This window comes from Scomber japonicus, chromosome 4, assembly GCF_027409825.1.
Source record: "Scomber japonicus isolate fScoJap1 chromosome 4, fScoJap1.pri, whole genome shotgun sequence".
In the NCBI taxonomy this organism is placed as follows: domain Eukaryota; kingdom Metazoa; phylum Chordata; class Actinopteri; order Scombriformes; family Scombridae; genus Scomber; species Scomber japonicus.
Genome location: NC_070581.1, coordinates 27,226,714 through 27,252,136, shown reverse-complemented (window position 1 = coordinate 27,252,136; position 25,423 = coordinate 27,226,714). Strand labels below are relative to the sequence as shown.

At 37.4% G+C, this 25,423-nt stretch overlaps 2 protein-coding genes across 2 annotated transcripts in view; one reads left to right on the top strand and one right to left on the bottom strand.

The window, feature by feature from the left end:
* The window catches only part of LOC128357989 (serine/threonine-protein phosphatase 4 regulatory subunit 2-like), a 149,332-nt gene that overhangs the window by 1,266 nt on the left and 122,643 nt on the right, over positions 1 to 25,423 (bottom strand). The window lies entirely within an intron of this gene.
* Positions 1,901 to 25,423, top strand: part of LOC128357660 (immunoglobulin-like and fibronectin type III domain-containing protein 1) — a 44,477-nt gene continuing 20,954 nt past the window's right edge. Inside the window, exons 1-8 of the mRNA XM_053318030.1 lie at positions 1,901 to 1,967; positions 20,666 to 20,725; positions 22,944 to 23,066; positions 23,272 to 23,411; positions 23,562 to 23,661; positions 23,793 to 23,835; positions 23,936 to 24,131; positions 24,909 to 25,206. Of these exons, the coding sequence (XP_053174005.1) occupies positions 1,901 to 1,967; positions 20,666 to 20,725; positions 22,944 to 23,066; positions 23,272 to 23,411; positions 23,562 to 23,661; positions 23,793 to 23,835; positions 23,936 to 24,131; positions 24,909 to 25,206 (1,027 nt within the window). The remainder of the gene's footprint in view (positions 1,968 to 20,665; positions 20,726 to 22,943; positions 23,067 to 23,271; positions 23,412 to 23,561; positions 23,662 to 23,792; positions 23,836 to 23,935; positions 24,132 to 24,908; positions 25,207 to 25,423) is intronic.

Sequence of the window (25,423 nt, the reverse complement as noted above, 5' to 3'; positions counted from 1 at the left end):
TACATCTATTTGGGGACTATATTGAAAAAGTATAAAATACCTTCACATCACAGGCAGGCTTTGATATCACAGTGGGGTGGAGCTTCTGGGCTCTGAATTGCTCAATTTCCCAGGAGAGAAGAACGAGTATACACAGGAGAAAAAAAAGGAAGTCAAACTGTCCAAGCATAGCCTATTTGATTGACAGCAGAATTAACCAATGGAAGGCTGAATATTGCTTCTACGGTTCAACCTCAAAGTCTTACTGGTGAAGTTTCTGTTTGGATTTAAAACATTTAATTTATTAATTCCTTGTAATTTTAATTGATACATCAGTCAATTGATACATACGTTGCTTTCAAGAAATAATAAGTAATCGACCCATTCCGAACAAGCACCTATGGTGCCAAAATAATGCGGACACTTTTGGACATAATTGGGGCACAATTCCTGTAGACTTGCAGGCTATAAGGAGGAGGAAAAGGTGTAGGGTTGTGAAAACCCTCAGGGTGGTTATGAATTAAGTGACATTTTTCATCCTTTTTCCTCGCTTTTTCTAGTTGCATGATTAAATTGCTGATTGTTATGGCAGAAATCATTAGGAAATGTCATCTGTCAAATGTCAAGAAGACATAATGTAAGACATGATGACTGTATATATGCTTATGTCCTTATGGGAAGCAAAAAAAACCTCATTACCTGACACCTACAATACAGTAATGTCTGACTTTTAGCAATTTCTGATGACAGCCAAGAAATTACACCAACATCATCCAAATACTTAGCTTTATTATATTCTTGAAAATGTTATTTTTAATTGCAATGACTGAGACACAGCTATTTTCCAAATGATTAAAAACTTTTAATTGGTTAAGAACTCATGATGGCTCTAATGCCTCTATATGACCTACGTAAGCAAATAAGATTATCAGCAAGAATATCATCTATCTAGTTTTTCTAAATGTTTGCCAATGTTTTTTGGGGTTTTTTTGTGATTAAATTGCATGTCAACATTTTTCAAAGCTGTCTCATCAGTACTTTCACAGAGAATGTGTATCGTAACGAAGCAATACAACTTTTTTGTAACAAGGTGGATTTTTCCCAGTTTTCACACTGTGAATGAAAGTATCAAGCATTCACAGATTATCATCAGCACAAAGACCTGTATATTGTGAAGGCGTATGTGGGGGGTTGACTATCCCGCTGAATGTGTTATTTACCACATCTACAATGACTGATCAGCTCCCAGGCTGTTTGTGGGTTTCTCTGTTTCACTGGAGGCAGACAGGTATGCTCACTGGGCAAATGAATAAAACCAAAGAATTAATATATTGATTCATGCATCCTCATGTGACTCATCATCATGTATTTATAAATACAAATACTGATGATTTCTTCCCATGGAGCCAGGATTTGTATTGCTGATGGTGTGAGTAGTTGTTATGCAAAACGTTTATTCACACTGCAAGTATTTCACATTTTCATGTTGTTTATTAATCACACAACTTTTGTGAAAAAGCCTTTAGGTTTAAGACTGATGATACATTTTGTACTTTCATCATCAGATCTGCAGTTGTATGTCTTGGACACTCAGGTAAAGGCAGGAGCAGAGTCCTGCATCCCAGGGAAGACCTCAGTGGTAGCTGGAAGGTCATCTGTACCTGTTTGGGCAGCAACCCGATACCTGCTGTTGTACACCAGCAGTGAAAGACGTCATCAAGCTGAAGGAGGACTTTCTGGTCTGGTTGACCCAGGAGTCTCCTGGAGCAGCAGATGGGTACCAAAGGGCCAAAACGGCAGCAGCTCAGGTGGTTGCTGAAGCAAAAACCTGTTTTGGAGGGGGATAGGGGAAGCCATGAAAAAGAACTTACATTTGACTTACATTTGGCCTCAAAGAGGGTCTGGACATTGCAGGGCTGTCATGGCTGGCATGTCTCTTCAGTGTCGCATGGAGATTGAGGACAGTGCCTATGGACTGGCAGACCTGGGTAGTGGTTTCCATTTTTAAAAAAAGGGGACCAGAGGGTGTGATCTAACCATTGGGGGACCACACTACTGTGCCTCCCAGGAAAAGCTTATTTCAAGGTGCTGGAAAGGAGGCTCTAGCTGATTGGCAGTTTAATGACTGGAATCTAAGGTTAGACAAACTGCATTGTTATGTTGCTTTTAACAGTCAGAAAGAATTCATACCGTCACAGCCGGGAGTACAAAGACATTACTAGGACAGGTGAAGGACATCCCACAAAATCATATTCATAAATACAGTTCAGTTGTTTTTCGCATTTGTTGTCTATTTCCCCTACTTTTTCATAGATTGTTGAGCTAGGCTAGATAGTTGAGCTATTCAGTAAATATCGTCACACCTGCGAAAAATATTGTGATCGTTTCTACTACCCATTGTGTGTGAAATCAAGACTCCAGGACAGCTAATTTTTGTAGTTTCAAAATAAAGATAACAACACCAGTAATCCAAACAGGTATTAGCAATAGCAATAAATAATCGTAGAAGTCTTAGTAATGTAATAGTTGTGCTAGTTTGTCTTTTGTGTTTTCAGCTTCAGATTAAAGCGTGTTGCCACACTTAGAGCAGCAGCAGTATTGATTTTTCTTTTACAGCACAAATTAGCGAATCCATTCAATCTGTCACAGTAGCTGCCATAAAAAAATAATTTAAACCACGGATGCTATAAAATTGGTTCCTTATGGCATTTTTTCTTGTGACAATTAGATCACATTAAAGACCCTAAACAAGAGCATATAACCTGTGTGAGTGACTTACAAATAGCACTATCCAATGCTATATCATTAAATAATTCAGCTACTAGTTATATAAAATCATCAGTCAGGGGTCTGCTTCAGCCAGTCACTTGGTATGAAGTTTACATATACCAGTTTGCATATCTTATGAGGGATTATGAATGAGAGTGTAGCTAAATAGTCAACATAATTCTCATCTGTGATTTTGCCACATCACATGTAAGAATGGGCCTTTCAAGAAAACTAATTAATAAGCATTTCTTAGTATGAATGACTGCGAAAGCACAGTTAATCAAAGGTTACTTAACCTGATGACGTGTAACATATCTTGACCCTGAACACACAAGGATATGTCATCCATTTATGGTGCCAAGTAACAAAATCATTTCTTATTCAATAGTTGCTGGGTTTTTGATGTTAGAATTATGTTGTATGTGGTGTGTAATAACAGTACAGCATTGAACTACATGGGTTTGAAAGTATGAAACCAGAAATGTAAAGAGAATGGAATTTGTACTCAAAAGAAATATCTCTGTAACTATGCAGAAAAACCTCTGCTCACTGAGGCAGGAACCTTTGACTTGATGGAGCCCATTGGTTCCCCAAGGTTAGGGTTACTTTGTTTCCACATTTCAGCAGTCTTGTTCTTCAAATTAAGAATGCCATCAATACTTAGTTGGACGACAGACACGTTCTGCTCTGCGACAGTCTGCAGCAGAGCCTGAGCACAGAGTAGTGGAGACAGAGGGCTGTCCTCCCTCCTGCTCTCTGCAGTAATCTCATGTAGCTGCTCTCATGTCTCTGTGTGTTTTGGGTGCTTATTTTTGGCAGAAACTCTTTTGACAGTAGTTGCAGCCTCTCGACCACATACTCACTATGCGCTGCCCAATTCCTTAAAGGAGCAACGCTACCAAGAGTTTCCTAGGCAACGACACGGAAGTTGACTCACGTTTCGAAACAGTGCGACACAGAGTCTCCCAAATACTGTTGATCTTGAATAAAGAGACATTTGATGTTATTTTTGGCATTAAAATGTATATTTTTTGGCCTGGCCAGGGTTCTCATTGTCCTGTCTGCCAGGCTTGTACAATTATAAGGGAAACACTGGAGCCTGCATTGCCCTCTTCTTCTTCAGGTTCAGACAATAGAGAAATCAAAGTCCTCACTATCCGAATCAGAACACGCCAATATCACACAACCCAAGAACATGCGCAGCTGTTGGTATGTAAAGCGTTTGCTGGTCCTGAGGAAATCTCCGTAACGTCTCATCTGACAAATATATCCCAGGCGATTGCTGACTTAAAGGAGTGTCTGATATCTGGCAAGATGTAAGTGTCAAGAGGGTTGCTGTCATCGCAATCCAAACAGACATGAGGAGTTTAAAGATGACTGTCTCCAGAGAGCAAGTTCTTTTGGATCTGATTTGCTCACTCTCAGAAAGAACCAATATCATTCAGTCTGACCTGTGTGCATAGTGTGAGGTCACTCAACTAAACAAAGAGAAGATCCAAGGATCCAGGATTATACACGCAGATCTAATCTTAGATTAATCTTTCTCCCTGAAGACAGGAGGGTAGTGACACAATTGGTTTTCTCCAGTGCCAACTCCCTATGTGGCTCCCTACGGGCCCACAGGATTTACACCAAGTCCAACAACCGGTGATAACAATCCAAGACTGGTAGGAAGGTCGTACTGAATGCATCTTTTGCCGATGGGAGTCATGAGCTTCTGCTGTTCGCCTGATTATTCCCTACACACCTCAGGACACAGAATGGCCTTTCACTCATCATGAAAGAACTATAAAAAAGGGTGTGCAGAACTTCCTGCTTCACAGTGCAAAGTTGAAGGTCTCCCACGTCCAAGACACCCTCCTGTTTGATTCTCCTGATGAAGCGTCTGTGTGTTTTTATTGTATATACAAATACAACATTCATTCAACCATCAGTCAGAAAGTGTTGGAGTGGGATGGCTAGCAGAAAAAAGTGGAGGTAGGAAACAGGTGATGGCAGGAAGGTATGTTGGTGGAAGGGGCCAGGAGATGGCAAGGAAGATTACCATGGGATGTACTCCTACTCCAACTTGGTAGCAGTAATTAATACCCAGACTAAACTGATAGCTTTGGTTTATAACAAACTTTCCTCTTGTGACAGCCAACCACTCCCAGTAACAAAAAGTTTTGAGTCTCTCAACCTTGACTGATTGAGAGACAGTCTGGGCACCATTTGTTTGTCATCTAAAAATCTCACTTATCAGATAATTCACTCTAAGTTTGTGCACAAATATTACTGTATGCCAGAGCATAGATGTAGATGAAAACTGGTTGACAATGACTTGTCAGAGGAGACTACTAATACTATACTACTAATATATGTCCTGGTATTATTCCACTCTATGAAAGCTTTTTGGGAATATATCAATAAGATTTTTGGAACTATCAATAATAAAGCCCTCCCCAGCTGCTCTGCACTATAACTTATTGGGTATAATCCAGATATATTGTTCTAGTTATAGCAATATATATCTAGTTATAGTTGCAGATGTTTATTTTAACAGGGCTAGAGCTGATACTTTGATCAACTGGTCTAAAGCTATCAAGATCATCCAGAGGCAAAAGTAAACCCAACCTTTAGTCTTTCCTTGACCTCATTTCATTTCACATAACCTTTTCTATTTAGTACCATGGGCCATGTACATGTATGTGTATGTCTATGTGTGTATGTTTGTAATTAGCATATTGTTTGTTGTCTCTGGCATCGTTACTGTTGTTTATTACTGTGGATTTACTATTGTATATCTTATTATATGTTATTCTGTGTCTCAGGCGTTCTGTTCATTTGTGCATTTACATTGACTCATTATTGTTTTTATTTAATTGGACTTATTTGGTGTCTTAATTCACTCCTTTACCATTTTAGCATTCTTTATTTATTGATACTTATAATCTTTTTTCTTTTTTTCCCCCATTCCTGCAGACTAACTGCATTAGTGGACTGGAGTTCCCTGTATGCTTGATGATCTATCTGTTGATCTATTTGTTTTGCATTATCTCAATAAACAATTCATCACAAAAAAATACACAGTGATACATTAAATATAATGGTCTTTTTTCCTGGCTGGCTGGAAATTTCCCACAGCGGCCGAACCATAAACTAAATTCTGCAATACTAATGGAGGTCTTGTTTTTTAATAAAATGGAAGCTTAAAAAGGTATCTTTATGAGGGGTTTCTTTCATCATCATTGAGGAGCAAAGGCCCATTATTATCACAGGATTATTTGTTGCCGTCATTCCCCAGCATTGCCTACTTAAGGCAGGAGCTGTAAAGTAGAGCTATGGTCTCTAAAGAGGGAGATATACAGCAAGCAGGGCCTCACATGACAAATGAGGAGCTTGGCCCACGCTTATTTATGGCTACTTAAAGCTGTCAGTGGGAGATGATAAAGGGTGAGCGCTTGATTAGAAAGTGTTAGATCGGTCCGGTCCTTGTGACCCGCGACAGGAACAGATGAGCGGGGGAAAGGTGGTAATAGCGCTGGTGAAACTGTTTTTTTCTTGACAGGTTCACAGTTCACTCTTTTGGGATTTCGGCACACAAGAAAAAGATTACTAAAGTGGATATGCATGTCAGGTTGTCTTGAAGTGTGCCTGTATCAGCTGTATTTTTTTTCCAATCTAACCTACATTTGTGATGATTGACATCATGAAAAGAGTTGTATGTGGTGCCATACTCCTAGAGCTATTGTCAAGTTAAATGATTCTGTAGAAGAAACAGAAATTGTAAGATGAACGGGCACCCAGAATATAATGGCAGGGTGGCTGTAGGTCTCTTGGGTGATAGATAAAGAAATTGATTTGAAAAAATCAATTTGCAATCACCTTCATTACTATATTATGACCTTTACTTGGGCATTTCATATGTGGTCTCTAAAGCGTATAGTTGGTGGGGGATGGGTGTGCCATTTCCCTTTTCCTTTCCATTAAAAGGACATTCAAATGCATTCATTTTAACAATCAAACATAGGAACTGAATGTACAATGAGTTATTTTATATTTTGTCATCTCCTTGTACATATACAGAAGAAGCACTAGAAAGGCTAATTTTTAATAAAAAAGGTATATTGAATGTATATTGCTACAACTACAGGTACAACCAATAACCATTTAACAGCAGAGCTTTTAGATGTTCAAGTAATGGCTCCAGAATTTCAGATAGCTTTTCTGCCATCTTCTGTGTTAAGTGGATCTTCTGCTGCAGTGCAGTTAAGCAGTCGTTCAAAGACTGATAGGTAGGCACTTTCAACCTTTTTTTCCCTAAATTGCTGCTGCTGTGCTACCTTGTTAAGTGGATGGTTAAGTATCATGGTCTCACTGAAGCGTGTTCTGTTGGTTGATGGACCAGGATTTGCTGGGAGACAGGGAGCCACAGACACCAAACATTACTGACAACAATCTCACCAGTCTGATCACAACTTGAACTGCCATATAGTATTCATTCAGAGCCATTAAAAAAAAATTAAACTCTGCTGTTTCTTTTTTTTGAGAAGGATAACAATTAGCATTACAATAATCCTGTATTTTGCTTTTAGATGATTAGGCTTACATAAATACAGGTCATTGCTGTGGTTTAGGATCAATGATTTAATCACACGAAGGATGTGAATGGCTATTTTGATGCTGATGTATTTCTCCTTATTATTCATCCATTAAAATGACTATTTTTAATCATTTTTCAGGTTCATAGCCCCTTTCCTTGATGAGTTTGTGATAAACCTTACACGTTACTTGTTTTCATTAAATTAAGAACATCATCTAGCATAATGGACTGGCTTGCCAACATACCACTGAAAAAAAATATACTGTTATATTTGTCTTCTTGAAAAAACTGAAAGTCTTTCATTGGACTGACTTTCCTTTCAAGATGATTGACATGACGGACACCACAAGAAAGTGGTGGGATGTCCAGATTGTGGCTGAGCCTTAAATACAGATTGCCCTTGAACCACATACTGCAGATAGCTCTGACTGTTGCTCTGAGTGGATTACCAGTAATAACCTGCTCCTCTGGCTAGTATCAGCCAGATCATGTTCATGTACACACTGCTTTAGCCAGCGGCTCTGGCTCCCTTGTCAGTCACCACTGAAAACTGCAGACTTTGTGATGTCTTAATAAGTAATGACCCAAAAGTAGTTTCAGTGTCACTGTTATTGTCATTAACTTTTGAAAAACAGAAAACACTGACTGCTTTTTTTTTTTCTGCTTGTGCCAGTAATACGCAGAGGCATTCTTTGGGGCTTTGAGGCTTCATAATGTGATGAAAACATAACATTATTTAGCATTTTACTTGAAAATGTACTTGTACCACCACTCATTATGTCAATAGTTGCTGATGAATTATCTGATGATTAAATTACTAATCTTTTCAGTTCAACATCAATGCACTCAAAGTATACAGGTGATAAAGAAAATGATAAACTGACAGATAAGAGAGCAGGCTATGACATAGAGACTTTACAACTTTATCTTTGATGCTCAGTTTACAATCATCAAAGGCTAACAAAACATCAGAGAAGTTGGAATTATGTGCATTTTTGCTTAAAGAAAGACGTGAACAATTTTTTAATGTAAAATGACATTCTCTTATGTTAACATTTTCAAAGTTTGCTTTACAATTGACTTTGTTTGTCTGGCATTTAATGTTGTTTATGTAATGTATCAAACTGCTTTACTGAGTAAACTTGAATAACATTGAATAAATCTGTCATAATGGCCAACATGGATTATAATTTTACAGTCTCTATACTAAAAAAAAACTGATTTTCTTCTTTATGTCTCCCTTGTCACAAGATGTTTACACAGAAAATAACGTTTACATCAGATTGGATTGGCATCATGCTAATTATGCTAACCACTGTGGGTCAATAATGGTGGTCATAAATGCAGTGCAGATGTCACATACAACACCAGGGACAGGAGGCAGTCAGCACTTTAAAAATTAACACAAGGGGCAAGTACCTCTCCATGACTGTAGCTGCTGACTGCTGAGAATAGGAGAGAATGTTGATCTTGATTTTAGATGCCATGTTTTGAGCCGTCTCCTTCAGTAAGACACTGACGGGGATTGTTCCAGACGAGCAATGCTGTGGCTGTTTGTTTGTTTGTTTTTCCAATAAGCAAACATCAAAGATTTGGGTGAGCCATCAAGGGTCAACTGTCTTGGAGCCTTTTATTATGTGACATAGACACACACTTGGGAGATACCATTTTTGAGTAACAATCTTTCCAATATAGAGTATTTGGTTAGCTCGCTGTTGTTATAATAGTTCTATTGAGGTTTTCTGACCCTCAAAATCAAAATCAGCTTTAGAAATGTATTATGGTGATTGTTTTATTTGTTGAAACTAGAGCGGCAACAACTAATTCAATTTATCGATGAGTTGCCAAATTAATCACCATCTATTTTGATAAATCGCTTCAAGTCCAAATGTATTAATTCCAACTGCTCAAATGTGAACATTTTCCGGTTTCTTTCGTCTTCTATGACAGGAAACTGGATATCTTTGAGTTGTGGACTGTTGGACAGGACAAAGCAAGACATTTGAGGGTGTTATTTTGTGCTTAGGGGAAACTGCACTTGATATTTTTCCAGCATTTTTTGACATTTTATGACCAGAAAACTAATCGATTAATCAAGAAAATAACTGACAGATGAATGGATAATGAAAAATAATCATTAGTTGCAGCTCTATTAGAAACTGGTTGAAGATATAAAGGAGGAATACACTCAATTGAATTTGTTGTTGTGGACAAATTGATAGAAAACCAGTGAGCATTGATAAAAAGTAAATTTAAAAAATCCACAGTAAGTAATATGGATTAGTTAATTAACACTGCTATGTGATAATACTGTATGTCAGAGGTGGTTTTAAGGTTGTTTCTGGGCTGCATACAGCATACAGTTGCTGGGTCACAATTAAAGAATAACAGTCTCACATTTCTCTAAAGAGCCTTTTTCAATTATCACACACAGATAGCCTATTGATATGGCAATATCATCATATAGTTCCCTTCTCATACCAAGCAAAATGAAAAGGCCATTCAGTGGATGGAACACAGCCCAGAATTCAATGAAGAAAATTACTGAATGAAATCAGGATTAAATACAATGTAATTATACATCGTCTTCCTTTTCATAACCTCCATTTTCTTCCTTGGGTCCAGTTGATTTTATTTCCATTTTCATCTGATGGAGAAAAATACACTGAACCCAATCAAGAAAGAAAAAAAAAAGGTTTTATCCCAACACATTCATCAAAAACTTATGTCACAAATATATAGTCCTGCCTTCATTGCTTGATAACTACACCATAAAACATTCAAGACAGGGGAGACTCTTTCAAATTAACATAAAGGGTTCATTTACAAAGTAACAAAGGGTTCATTTACATGTTGAACTTTTGACAGGACAATAATTTGAATTTCATTGTGATTGCAAATGAAGGAAATCTACTACCATCTGGTGGAATCCATTGGAATAGAAAACCAAAGTGATTGTCAATGCAAATACATCTGAAGTATGAGTCGAAAATCAAACCAACACTTGTCCTTGCTTGGTATGAGAATAAAATGTATTTTTAGTTTACAAGAGGAAATAGTTCTTATCTTAATGCTGTATATGCCCTAGTTAGCTTTGTTCTGAGTCAGTGATTGTTTACCTTTTTCAATTTGGACGATATCATATACGTCAGTTATTATTATTACATGTTTGACTTGTAGATTTTAATTACTGCAAAGACAACAACAGATGCTTATTATTAAATTGTGGGGAATAAACTCTCTAGTGATACTGTCATAATCCCGATTTAACTGTGTGGTGAGACTACAAGCTCAGTATTGTATGTGTTGTTGAAGAGTGTGCCATGTTTATGTCAATCCCCGGCTCTTTGATATCACTGCAGCATGGTGTTGATCCCAGCTGGACCAAGACCAAGGCCACCGTTAAAAATCATAATATTTTTTGCACAACATTGAATGCCATTCAGCCTCAGTTTAAGCTCTCAGGTATGTACAGCTTTGTTGTGATTGGTCAGCTCTTAAGTACATGATTCAAATGTCCCTGTACTGCAGAGTGTATAGGCAACAATCAGAGTGCCAGTGTCTGAGTGTTTAAAGCACATGGATTATTTGTCGGTGAGAGGAATTAATCAGGCTTGGAGCCTTTGGAGCTGTGAGTAATGAGGATGGAGATGGGCCACCAGGAAGATGTGATGAGGATTTAGAATGCAATTCATGGCAAGATAGGGGCATATCTCAAAGAGATACAGGCTTTTTTTCCCCTTTTTGCCAGTGGACAGAGACTCCTTGGTCATATCCCCTTCCTGTCTGACTGATTTCATAGAGACGATCCTGAAAGTTAAGTCTCTAAACAACTCTCTAAATGTGTTGTTTATACACTGAAATTAGGGGACAAACACATTTCTATTTTATTATGTGTGTATTTGTGTGCTACAACAAATCAATCAGTCAAACTTAATTAGTGTAGCAGCTTTCATAATGAAATTCAAAGTGCTTTACAAATGACCGACAAGTTGATAAGTTGATGTGAACATTAAAACAATATGATGTTATGTCATTTTAATTAGGCTACAGCTTATTTACAATTTCATTTAGCAGACACAATGTCAAGAAAACTAATGTGACAGTTGATACAATACAAGCAAGATCTAGTCAGGAAAGAACAGCACAACTAATAAAGCTAAGTATGAGAATGACATGACTTAGATGTTAACAGGCAGTGCATAGAGTACATAGAGACAGTGTATAGAAGGTCAGCTATTTAGTTCATATCTACAGTTGTGTATAACAGTAAGAAGGAATGCATATGATGTAGTGATAATCACGACTATTTAAAGCTGCATTTCAAATGTTGAGTACAAAAGGGTAAATCAAGTGTTGTTAATGATTTCATTATAATGATGTAAAAGCAACTCAAACAAAAGCTGACAGATGTGTCACACTGTCCAGGCTGTAATGGTAACAATAAGAGTAATGTTAACTGAATGAATGTGCAATAATCATACAGCACTAGATCTGAGAGTAGTGCTCACAGAGAAGGACAAATCCATGTCAGACCATGGGTGGTTGAGCCCCGGGGAAAACTGAAACACATGACTGTGTCTTTCATCACTTTTGTTTTCTGTGGGACTGCATATTGATGCGATGTGTTTAAAGAGTCAAAGAAGGAATTTTATCTCAGTATGACGCATGGTAAACCCGTTCAGATTATACTCGGAGAATCCATTGGCTTTACGACTGCGTTACAAAATGTATTTTTAAGTCAATTATTAAAAATCTGGAGAGAGAGAAAACAACCTTCTTCAACCTTTAAACAGTTTTTCAGATGGAATTCATAAATAATAATAAAAAGTAACATACTGAATAAACACTGAGTTTAGTAGCTGATGTATTATCTTTCATAAGCCCCCAACAACATTCATCCCTTTTCTGTTGTTAACAATCTAATCTAAAATAGCTTTTCATTACTGAGCAAAGATGCCTGGGCTGTTTGGTCTGGAGCCCAGAACTGACTAACTCTGAATACATTGTACACGTTCCACCAAGCACATTTTTGAGCAAATGCTTAAAAATGGCAATACCGCATCCATATGGCAATGCTGTCCTGTGAGAGATGGCAATTCAAGGGAATGCGAGTGTCACAATCACAGCACCTTCATTGCTGTCTTCTACACATTCTGTCATGAGTTTACTGTGATTTATAAGCATTGGTGTCCATCAGCGTTTCAATGGCCATGTGAGAAGCACCTGATATATCAAAGCAATCATGGCTCTTTCAGCAGACATGCTCTGTATGGCAATGATGAAAGGGTGATAGCATATAAAACACACAATGAAGTGACAGGAAGCTGTGATACAGTCTGGTTACTGAGACAGTGAGGAGACAGCCTAATTTTAGAGCTTGGAGAATATAGAAGTAGAGGCAACTTACATCATCAATAAACTCATTAAATGGCTATTTCTTGAGAGCAAGAAATCTGTCCTCAGAGTCACTGGATTGTTATTTTAATAACACCCACACGAACAATCTGAGTGCCTCAGAAATTAAATTAAACTATCAGAAAGTAAATATCAAAACCTCAAAGCCCTCCAATCAAAATCCCAGACAGCCAGACCTCAATGGAGACAAAAGAGGTCAGACCAAAATGGAGGCAATAAAAGGTTTTTTTTGTTTTTTTTAATGCCCTTAAAGTCATTCTATCAAAACTTTAATTCATAACCCTCATATAGATGTGAAAGATTTTCTATTTAAACAGTGTTAATAGAGCTTCATCATGCTCTATTAAAAAGGGGGGGACGTCTCCTGCCTAAATGTATATTGCTTTCAGGCCACAATCTGGTTACTTACTGTAAGACATGGTGCACAAATGTATTAAGGAAGCTCATTTTTCAACCAATATCAATTTCGATTTAATGTCTTTGGATCTAAAACTAACAACCTGCCAAATATTCCAGCTACAGGCACATACGTCTGCTGAATAGTGGCATAAAGCTAATGACCACAGTTCTGGGGAGCTTGACTGGATATTTTTTTATAATCACTCCATATGCATAATGACCCAACTGGCTTTATCAAATCCATACACTCTACAGGTACTATGGAAATATCCCTCACATTATTTACCTTCTTCATAAGCCAGCAATAATAATGTGTTCAAGACGCTAAAAAGGCTTTCAATATGTTATACAATGTTGTTTTTTTCTTTTGTTATTCTTTAATCTGTCTCTATGTAGAATTTACAGAGTATTACATCAAATGGAGTCAGCATTCATTCCTTTGGGCTTCAAAGAAACATACAGTGTTTTTTTAGATTTGGCGATGCGTCTTTTACCAAATTTTCCCCCACAATCTAATCTCAGTTCAGTTCAGTTGATTTTATTGTCCCCTAAAGGAAAACTTGACTTGCAGACAGGTTAAAAAAATAAACTATCAAAAACATAATCACATATAAAAACAAGACAGACAAATCACAAGCAACAATCAAGTCTGGCCGAATTGAAACCACTAAGAAGAGAATTTATAACTGTGAATCAGTATTGTGCAAATTTAGCAAGGTTATCGCTCTGGGGACAAAAGGAGTTTCTGGTCCTTGTTACATTTGTAAAATGGAACTCTAAATCTCCAGCTAGAGGGGAGCGTCTCAAAGTTGCAGTGGAGGGGGTGGCTTGCACAGTCTAGTGTAGACCTAGCTTTATTGAGGACCTGCTTCTCAAAGACGGCTGTTAGGGAAGTCTGTGGGGTTCCAATAAGCTTACCAGCTACCTTCACAATGTGGCCCATTTGGTTTTTATCCCTGACACAAATGCTATCAAACCAGGTGATAAAAGAAAAAGTAAGTACAGATTCAGTAAAAGATAAAAAAGAGACATCAGTTTCTTTCAGTTTATGTCTATTTTGTATGTAAGAGTACAGTTCATGACATACAAAGTCATTTTCTCATCAAGACATCCATACTTGACACAAAACTATGAGCTGTATGCACTGAGTTTATTTTAAGGGCACGGCTGGTATAGATTTCTCTTACCGCTAGTGATGTACTATGCATGACTCATCCATAAAAGCTAGACAAGGAAGCCTTTGCTACTATTCCTCAAAACATGGACAGGCATGAATGAACCTATCATCTCTCATTAGTCACACACATACTGTGAAGTACATATGTCAGGATAGGGTTCAGAATCAGTACATTTTCCTTTTTTCATATTTTTGTTTTATTTTCTATCCTTACTGTAGGTGTTAATCTTGGTTTTTGGAGAACCTGTATGCTCTACTGATACTCCTCTGTGTGTATTATGGAGATATCTTAATGGGGTCATTTTAAAAGAATAATTGTGTCTTATGTGGAAGATCCTTTTGTTTATGGGACTTGTATATGTACAGCACATTTGAATTTCCCTACACAAAAACATTTCAAACATTACTTGAATATAATCAAAAAGAGCTCCATAATCAAAATAATCAAGTAGAAATCATGACCAGAGTTTATCATGTTAGCAGAGAGGTGGGGATGCCCTACTTAAAGCTTCTTTTTAAGCTGGTAAACTGCAGAAATTCTGCCAACAAGCCCTTATTTACAAAGTATTACCCTAAAACCTATTCAATAATTTAAAAATGTACCAGTTTTAAAAAAGCCTGATCAGTTATTTTTGACTATTAGTGGCCTGGATTTATTGCCAGTGCACCTTGTGGAAGCCAATTAAGAATATCTTCGCTCCTTGTTGAAGAGTGAGTGACAAGGCCTCAGCTCATGTACTGTTGAGGTTTTCCTGTGAAGAGCAATCTACACAACAGAGAGGCAGGCCAGGCTGTCTAGTTAGCACCTCAGCGGCTGCTCTCTGTGGTTCCCCATGACTGGAATGAAAGCTATGCAGCATGACATTTAATCAATATAAGGAGGGTAGGCTGAAGGGGTTTAATTCCTAATCCAGCTGGTTTATGTGGGCTCAGGCCCTATTCAGATGCATTAGAGGTACCGCACGTGGAAGGACAAGCATGACAGGACACTGGCACCATTCGGACCTTGTGCTAGTGGATTCTATGGCTGTCTCGTACAGACAGACACAACCACCGTGTCAGAAGCGTGTATTTCAATCTGTTCTTTGAATCCTGCAGTTTCCATGGTGTTCCATTTCACTGAAGCTGATCTGGTGTGACTGTCACGTATGTTTAGTTGGACTCAAAATCAGAATGCTGTTGTGGCACAGGATGTACTTTTGTTAGTGGTGCAGTACGTTTCACTCATCGAGTTTAAAATTTGGTTTAATAAATATTTACTTTTAAATTATATTCATTTTTATTTAAATAATACTAAAGAATGGGAAGTCCGGATTATGATATTTTAAATAACACTTACAAACACACAAGTAGCCTGTGATGCTATAACATTAGACGCCAAATTGGTGGATGTAATGGAGCAGCACCAGAGGAAATCCTGTATGGTTAGTCAAATCAAATGGCTAACAACACAGTTTATCCTGTGTGCAATGGACATTTAGAGTCTAAGCTGTATTTTGTCACTTCAGGCTGTTAGGATCAGCTGTGCTTTAATCTGAAAGTGTAATGATAAAAGCATATGACATTTAGCTTGGTGCTGTATGATTATGTTTCATATATTAGCATGCCAATATACGCTATGTTGTATGCATTAATCTCAAAGTAAATATTAAGACGACAGATTGGTCATTAGTTTAAGAGGCATTGTACAGAATGAACAGAAGATTTGGACAAGTGGATATTTTGACCTGATTGTGGCACTAAATGAAGTCAGCTTCTTGGGACTATGAATGTGTATCATACTTAATTTCATTCCATTCAGCAGTAGTCCCACTAGATCAAATAGGTGGACCAGTAGACCAACAGATTGACAGACCAAACAGCTTTGCCATTTCTAGAGTCATGCTGCTAATGTGGCAAAAATACAAACAGGTTTCCATGGAGAGAACATAACAGGAATTAAATATAGTTACCTCCCTTAAGGAAATTAGATCAGCAACTGCAAAAACAAAGTGTGTTAAAGTCAGCCGTTGCTGTTTATCACCTGCTGCAGTGACTGCTTTTTGTCAGAGCTGTCTTATAGCTACACATTCTAAGTGCTGCTCATCACATACTCCACATGCAGAACATATAGACAATGTGTGATGAATGTAATGGACATTCTGGTACATGACCTTGAGACCATTAATGCCTTGTTCTTCATTTGATCTTCCTTTTCCTAAGTCACAACTGCCTGAAAGCCATGACGAGAAGAGCTTATACCACATAAATGCCACAACCTTGATTATGTAATATGTGGTAATATAAGAAGAGCACTGCATACAAGGGGATAAATGCCTTGTTTACAACGTGTGATCTGTACTCGCAAGGGTGAGATTCAATTCAGAATCCCACTGTAAATTTGTTTCAACATCATACCACCTTGAAGTTCAATGAGGTGTATGACTCCCAGCCACATTATTTAATAAGATTCACACAGTGTCTGTCTGTGCAAAGTTACCTGGCAACCACCACCCAAGGTCGCTATCAAATAACAATAGTTTATTATTCCAGCTCTTAATGCTACATGTTTCAAATCAAAAGCCTGGTGTGACGGCTCAAACTCCAATCTGAGTATTTTAAAAATACAAGAGTTGAGAGTAAGCTGTTTACCTGCATCTTTTTTTTTTTTTTTGCTATTAACACTCTACTTAACTGATACTGACAGTTATACGTCTATGCTCTGTGTAATGTGGCATCTGTAAGAATCAGATACCATACAAACAAAATGAACTCACCAATCATTTTTCTTGTCAGCAACTGTTCTGTGGAAGATGAGTAGACTGTCATCAGTAATTACTGCTGTGAGATATAAACTTCACAACTAACTTGTCATTGGTAGCCCTTCTCTCTGCCTCAGGCTATTCATCCCTCCTTACCTCATCCTATGCCCCCCCCCCCCCACCACCACCACCACCCCACCAACCCACCGCCACACGCACCCCCATTCCCCTTAATAATAACCCATCCTCTTTGAGCATCCATCTGCCTAAACAGAAGAAGCCTCTCCTTGACAGTCTGTGTCTCGGCACAAGCTTGCAGACAGCAAAATCAAATGTGTTTTCCCAAAGGATTTAATATCCAGTAAAATCGAGGAGGCAGCAAGTTTATACCACATCTATAAACCAGTCTGAGTCTCAGTGGGAGTGAGGACAGAGCTGTAGACAGGTAAACCACTCTTCATCTGTTTGTTTGTGTTTATGTGTGACCATGGGTCAGCCTTGACTTTTTTTTATGATATCCAGGTGGATTACAGTTTATGAAATGATAGAAGTAGAACAATTGAGGGTTTGCTCTAGAGACTCAAGAGATTTCTTCTTAAAAGGTCGACCAGATAAAAGAGTTAATGTTCAGTCTTTGTTCTGTAGTGTAGGCACCATGATGTACGAAAGAATTATCACTGTAACTTTAAATATGAACAGAGCAATGAAACATTTAGCTAGAAAAGATGAAGATGAAGTTCTCTGTATCTCACCCACCCCATGATATTTCTGTATTTGTCATTTTATCGTTTTCTTTATCACCTGAACTGAACTGAAATGGTTAACGATTCACCTAAATGTCATCGCAACTATTGCGATTTCAAACAATGAATGCTTCAAGCTGTAATATTTAAGGATTAGCTGTTTTTCTCTATCATTTATTGTAAGGGTTTTTGGGTTTTGGACTATTGGTCAGACAAAAGCACTTGAAGACATCACCTTAGACAAAACAATTAATTGGTAAGAAATTATCAGGAGCACTGATCCATAATAAAAAATATTTGGTAATTGCAGCCCTACATTGGTGTACTGAGAGCATCTCACTTGAGAATCTATCTGACTTCTGAGGACGGAGATCTCAGGGTGACAATAGTCTTCAGTCAGACTTTGTGTAACCATATGAAGTCATAACAGGGTTACAGCTAACTATAGCTTGGGAGCTTTAGAAGACTTGGCCTCTCAATAACCCCAGTCTTGATGTTTCTAAGTCCTCAGATTGGACCAAAATATGATAACAATGTGCATAATATTTCCTTCAAAAGAATCTTTACTTAAAACTTTGTGTTGCATAAGTAATCTCTACCATCATTCATTAATAAAAGCATCTGATATCAACTTCAGAGCACAGGAAATATTTAAACAAAATGTGTCTCTTCAGCTTTTGCCTTGCTGTAAAGGGTTGAATTGAGACTTTTGTATCCCTACATGCACATTCACTTCATGAAAGACCCAGTGGATGTAATGCACAAGAACTGACAACCTTCAAATCAGACATAATAAATGTAGACTGACCTTTTTACCTTGATCCACATGCAAGCTTCAAAGCAAACCCCTCTGACATTGATATGCTCATACATTATTTGACAGTTTAGTGACTGTCAACATGGAGCAATAAATACTTTAAAGCCTATGTAATTGGTTGTTTACATGGGGTTTGTGGTAGTCAGATGTTTAAAACTGAAGGCAACACATATTCTGTCTATGTCAGTCTCTATTTACTCTACTTAACATCAAATTCTGTCTATTCAAGTGAAAGTATATGTAAAATATAAACAGGGTATTACTACTGCAAGGTTAGTAATACCCGTTCAGCAGCATGAAAGCTGTCGGGAAAAAAATGGGTTAGTGGCTTCTATAAATCACCATATTACTACTTTGTAGAATATAAATATAAATTGTGTTGTAATAATAGATTTTTCTTTCCAAATGAAAATACTGCACAGTAGGAAGAATATATATAATGATGTTTGCTTCATCATTGGCACTAATGTTTATGTTCATTTTCTCTTTTCAGGTCACTCAAGCCTTGCCAAAATGTGGAATAGAGCAAAGACCACGGGCCCCTCTAGACTAAGTACGCTTCTGCTTTTCATTCTTCCTTCCTGTTTTTCCTGTTCTATTTTACAGATTTAAGCAACAGTAAAATCAGCCCAGTATCCATTTATCGCAAATATAAAGTTGTGCTACTGCAGATTAAGGTAAACAGTCTCTGAGAAAAGTTTTGAAAATAACATTATAATGCATTATAATTATTACTATTTTGAAATACATTTCTGCCACTGACGGAATAATTTTAAATGAGCACACTTTTTTGTTCTTTCATTCTTCAAATGCCTCTAAGGGGTGTCAGTTTTGGGGTAAAGGATTATACAATTTGCTGTAACAGTAAATCTTTGATACAAGCCATGAGGTCACATGATTTTAAAAAATGTAAAAGCTCCTGTAGAAAAACACGTTGAGCAAAGCAAAAACTATCCTGTCTGTTTCATAAAAGAGGTAAAAAGTCATGTGAAGTCAAGTGAATATTCAGAACAAATTTGGCACAACATCTATAACACCATTTTGTAATCAGACACACACTATTTAGCAGTGATTATCGGAAATGAAAGTCGACATCAGTCTTTGACATGAGCAAACCAACTGAATCACTGGCTCATTTACAGTAATCTGTGAGCAAGTAAATTCATCACCAGAAGTGGTAGAAAATGAGGCGCCACTAATCCTGCCAAAACATATTATTGCAGTCAACAAACAGTTTTGACAGTAGAGGAGTAGTCCGTGTTGTGTATATCGACATTCTGGTGCAGCTTTATAAAACACTTGGAAACATCAAGTTGAAACCACGCTACTTAAAAATCTGAAGAAATATTTCCTATTTTGGAAAGCTTGGTCGAGTTAAATCTTCATCCCTGCAGGCCGACAGTTCCCATGGCATCTGTAAAAGGCCACGAAACACCTAAAAATATTCAGTCTAGCCTCATGTGCAGCACTCCATTAACTTTTATCAGAACTATGTGGAGTTGGAGTTTCCCCAACTGACAGGCACTTCGGCAGCCAGTTGACTAAAGGTCGTCTCTCTCAGGCTTCAGTGATAAACTGAGGATGAGAAGAAAACATCCCTGGATTAAGGTTGCCTGCCTACTGCCCTTTACTGTGACCCTCTGAGTGCTTCAGTTTATTCAGGCCTCCATGAGCTTTCCTTTTTCACATTATGCCTGACTGGGTCTTCTATTCAAGCCTTTCCACCCACTATTTTGGGTCTTTCACTCGTTTACTTCTCTCTTTCTCTCTCTCTGTGTACATATATCTAACTACCAATCATATACATTAAAGTACTAAGCAAATAAATGCTTAGCCTAGCTTGGATAACCATCATCTTTTCTGCAAATATAAAGAAAATGCTTGTAGGACATAACCTGTAATTTCACAAAAGCAACCAGTACCAAAAACACCTCTTCTTCTCCACACGTATTGTTATATACACCACTTAAATGTACTATGGCTACAACATTCAGTCCTGTACTTGTATCTGATCTGCTGTGATTTATTTTTCTCAAACAGATTTCTCCCTCGTTCATCAATACATTCAACGTTTTAATGAGGTATCTGGAAACATATCAGGTAAGATAATTTCTTATTGTCTGGTAGACACACATCACATGTTCCCTGTCTCTTTGCATTACTGTACTGTATGAACATAACACAAAGCTACATCCATTATTATTATTAATAATGGAATATACTGAATAATACATTAGGTATTATTGACTGCTGCGTACATATTACCTGTCCTGTCTTCATGTGGTTAACCTAAGCTATTAATTTATTGCCTTGTGAAATCAGTCGGCCTCAGTTACATGTTTCATGGGCTGACAGTTCTCCTATTACTGTCCTCGTCATAATAATCATTAATCCCCAGATTAATGTTGTTCTTCATCGACTCCTGTGTGATCCTCTATCTTTGCACATCCAAAGCCTGATAAGAAAATGTTTAGCAGTAAACCAGGTAGGCAGAGGATTATAGAGTGGATTTAACGTCACGCTGTTTGAAATGTTTCAGTGAATTAGTGTGTTGTTTATTCTTTTAACTTTGTGGGCTACGTGCTGAAATATGTGTACATCTATACATGAGCTACAGTGTACTTTCACTATCAGTGTCCTTTTTGGAATAAGATACGGGGTGTCATTTGGAGAGATTTCTTTTAAATGTATTGTAAAGTTTGTTTTCATCTCTGTTTCTGACCCACCCCACAAGAAACTGTATCGACTTGCTTGACACGTAGGTCTGCACTACGCATTGAGATTCGGAAAGTGTTTATGATTGCTCCTCTGCTATCTACGGTTACCCATAAAAGCCATTTCTTCATAAGTTCACAGAGATGCTTAAACTCATCTTTAGAGCAGCATAATTCCAGCTCTAGCCTGACCTTAACCACCAATAATAAAAATCAAACAAAGAGTGCAACATTAAATTATGATTTGGCTCCTGCTGTACAACATGTTTTATGCGTAAAAGGCAAAGATCAACTCCAGCCTATACAGTAATTTAAATTTCACACTAACTGCTATAGGCGCTGAATTTCACAGTTAAAAAGAGCAGAGTGTAAGCTTTGAGGGAATCTATTGGCAGAAATGGAATATAACACTTTTTAATTAAGTGTATTATCACATGAAAATGAGAATCGTTGTGTTTACATTACATTAGAATAAGCCCTTTATATCTACAAAGGGAGCGACTTCTCTTCCACAGGCCACGCCATGTAGCACCACAATGTTTTTATAGTAGCCCAGAGAGAACAAACCAAACACTGACTTTTTGCAAATTTTGTGACCACTGTAGATTCTCCTACAGATTCTCCTACAGCAGGGTTCGGCTGAGGGGGCTGAGGGGGCTGAGGGGGCTGAGGGGGCTGAGGGGAAGGATATTCAGTTGTTTGCAATATCCAACCTCACTGCTAGATGCCACTAAAATCCTATATGCTGATCCTTTAAGATGTGAAGTTACCAAGTTAACAAACAGAAACCAATAGAAAACAACATATAATGACAATGTTCAGTAGGAAAATGACCAGTCACATTTTGACAAAGACATGTTTTCTTTTCCAAATCACCCTCGCTGGTAGGTGTTTATGTTCTATCTCATCTCTGATGTCTAAGTCAGACATTAATAAGCAATCAGATGGCACAACCAGTAAAATCTACTGCACATACACATCACAATCTACTGGAGTGCATTATGTTGAAAAATATTCCTAATATTTTGCTCCCCTCATGTATGTTAATGGAGTGTTTAAAATATTAGGAACACTTCTCAATAACCCAAGTACACCACCACCCACTACGACCCCAGTAATAAAAATAAAGTAGAATTTTTTTTTTTTTTTTGACAATGTCAACAAAAAAATGAAAATGTATAAGCTTCATAAATGTAGAATGGTAGAGCTGTTGTATTAGATTGCACAGGTGTATCTAATGAAGTGGCCAGTGAGTGTACAGTATTCTCCCTGATGATCATTCAAAAGGTGAAACTAAGTGCTTTTAACAGCACAGACACACACACAGACACACACAAACACACAGACACACAGACACACACACACAAGGCACCACTGGGAATACGTTGGACATACCTGACATCTGCTGGTAGAAAAGAGGAAATGTTTAGTTCAACCACAATCAGACCTCTCCATTTGGACTGAATATATTTTTTCTAACCATTTGTGTTTGTTGTTTTTCTTTACTAAGTTGAGCTTTTAAAGTCACTTAACTATGCTCAAAAATATGTGGTGTGTTTTGTTTTTTTTTTGGTGGGGGGTGTGGATGTTTGTTTCTTGTTTAGCTGGTATCCGGAGAAAATCTAAGATTCCTGGAGTCATCATCACACAGCATGTAGCAAATCTGCCAGAAGGAAAAAGCGCCCCAGATTTCCAGTGTAAACCTCTCCCAGTGAGCGTCCAGGAAGGTGGGTTTCTTTATATCATAACAGGTCACTAAAACTAACAGATTAATTAAAGTGTATAGTTACTGAAAGATGCATGACAGTAAATGTAAAATGTAAATTATTTAAAAGCAAAGGAAAATTGGTTGAATTTCATAGCACTATCTTAACACAGACTAAAATTCATAGATGTGAAAATAATAATGCAATATTTCTACATATCATTCAGGAAAATTAGCCATTTTTAAGGCCATGGTGAATGGGGATCCAGCACCAGAAGTATCATGGAGAAGAACTAAAGGGAATATGTCAGACAAGGAGAAATTTCAGATGAAATATGATGAGTCAACTGGAGAGCACATATTAGAGGTACAATAAAACTCCTGCCAGCAGTTACTGCTCATTATGAGTTTTTAACAGCACAGACAGTAATGTATTAAAATATACATTATTAATTCAGTTATTGTGTGAATTCAATCTGTATATGTGATAACTTGCCATGTCTATTTGTCTTTCTAGATCCGCAAAGTGTCTGCGATGGAGGCGGATACATACAAATGCTACGCTATGAACGAGTATGGCAAAGCTGTCTGCTCTACAACATTAACTGTCGATGAGTGTAAGAGTTATTCATGCAATACTTTTCTGAAATATGAATATTTGTTTTGAATGTGCATGTCAGGGAGTTGTAAAGTCTGTTACTGGCATATATATATATAAATAAACCAGAAATTAATCTTTTGTTTTCAGCCTTGACAAATCCATCAGATTTCAGAAAATTGCTGAGGAGAAGGTAAGAAAAGATATATAAGTTATAAGATTTTAAAATATCAAATCAGACATTTCTAAATGAGTGTATGACTGTATGTATGAGTTATGCATTATGCCTTTAGTAAAGTAGAAACAGAAGAAGAAAACCAAACAAACACCGAAGATGAGGGAACTAATACGAGATTCTGGGACGCCATGATGAATGCTGACAGGAAAGACTACGAGCGCATCTGTACTGAGTTTGGTGTTTCAGACTTACATTCGATTCTCAAGAGACTGGAGAAGAGGAAGAAGGAGAGAGCGCAAAACAAGTGCAAGGTATGAAAACAGCCAGATCTCACAGCAGATACGTTATCTCCTGCTAAATCAGCCAGTGATAGTATGACATTTCAATGAAAACATGTGGCACTGATTAAGGAGGAGAAATCATATTAATTCTGAATATTCACCAAACCTGAAATAGACTGCATGATGAGAATAACTCTCATCCAACTGCATAACTGCAATTAGATGAACTAATGCATTTGAGACATTTAATCATGAACGATGATCTGCAGATTTCAGCCCATTAATTCTACTTCTCTCACTCCCATCACTGATTCCCATCTCTATCAGCTGTTTCCATCTCTTGTCACCATCAGAACACAGCTATATTAAAAAGGACGGGTGTGCTTCATTAGAGCTGGAAATTGAGCTAAAAGATGCACAGTGAGGCAAATTAGGACTTTATTGAACACATTTCATAATATATTGTTTCCTTTGTCTTGTACAATGTAACTAATGCAGACTTAAAAACTCAAAATGTTGTAATTTTCTCACATAAACTTCCAATTATTAACATAGATTCTGTCAAGTTTCTACATATTTTCTGGTGTGCTGCTTTACATTTTTATATTACTTAATAATGGTCTGCTTATTTTATGATTAATGCATTTATCAATTTTTTTACATCTGCTTGTAAGGTTTGGTTGAGTGCTTTAAAAAGGTGCCTATATTATTATTATTCATATTATTACTATTTGAAATGTTTTATAACAAAATTAAATATATTTTCAGTTTATATAATTTAAGTTTTCTTTTGTCGTTAACTTCTAGCAAGATGGTGTGATTCCTTATGATGAGGATGAAAGAGACAAACACTGCCCAACGAGCGGTGGGAGGACAAACGATTCTGTTATAAAGGGCCAGATGCAAAAGGGCACAGGACCAAGTCAGCTGGATGCTGAAAAGGCCAACTTCCTCGATGTAAGGCTGAATAAGTTGAATGTTAAAGAGGTCAACTTCCTCGATGCAGGGCTCACTCAACTGGATGCTGAACAGATAAACTTCCTTGGCACGGGGTTGAATCAGATGGATGGTGAAGATGTCAAACTCCTCCTCAAAGAGTTTAAACGTAGGTACAAAGAAAGTGGCAGTAGGTGGGACTGAAAGTTTTTTTTAAATAAGCAAAACATTCCTATTGTCCATTTATGTCCATCAAGTGTGGTCAGTCTCTAATACGCATTTTGATGGTTCCTTTAAATGTAACCATCACATTGGAGAGTGTTTAATCAAAACAGTTAATTTGGCTCATTAATAAAATCAAAAATTAGCAGCAGACAGACATTGAG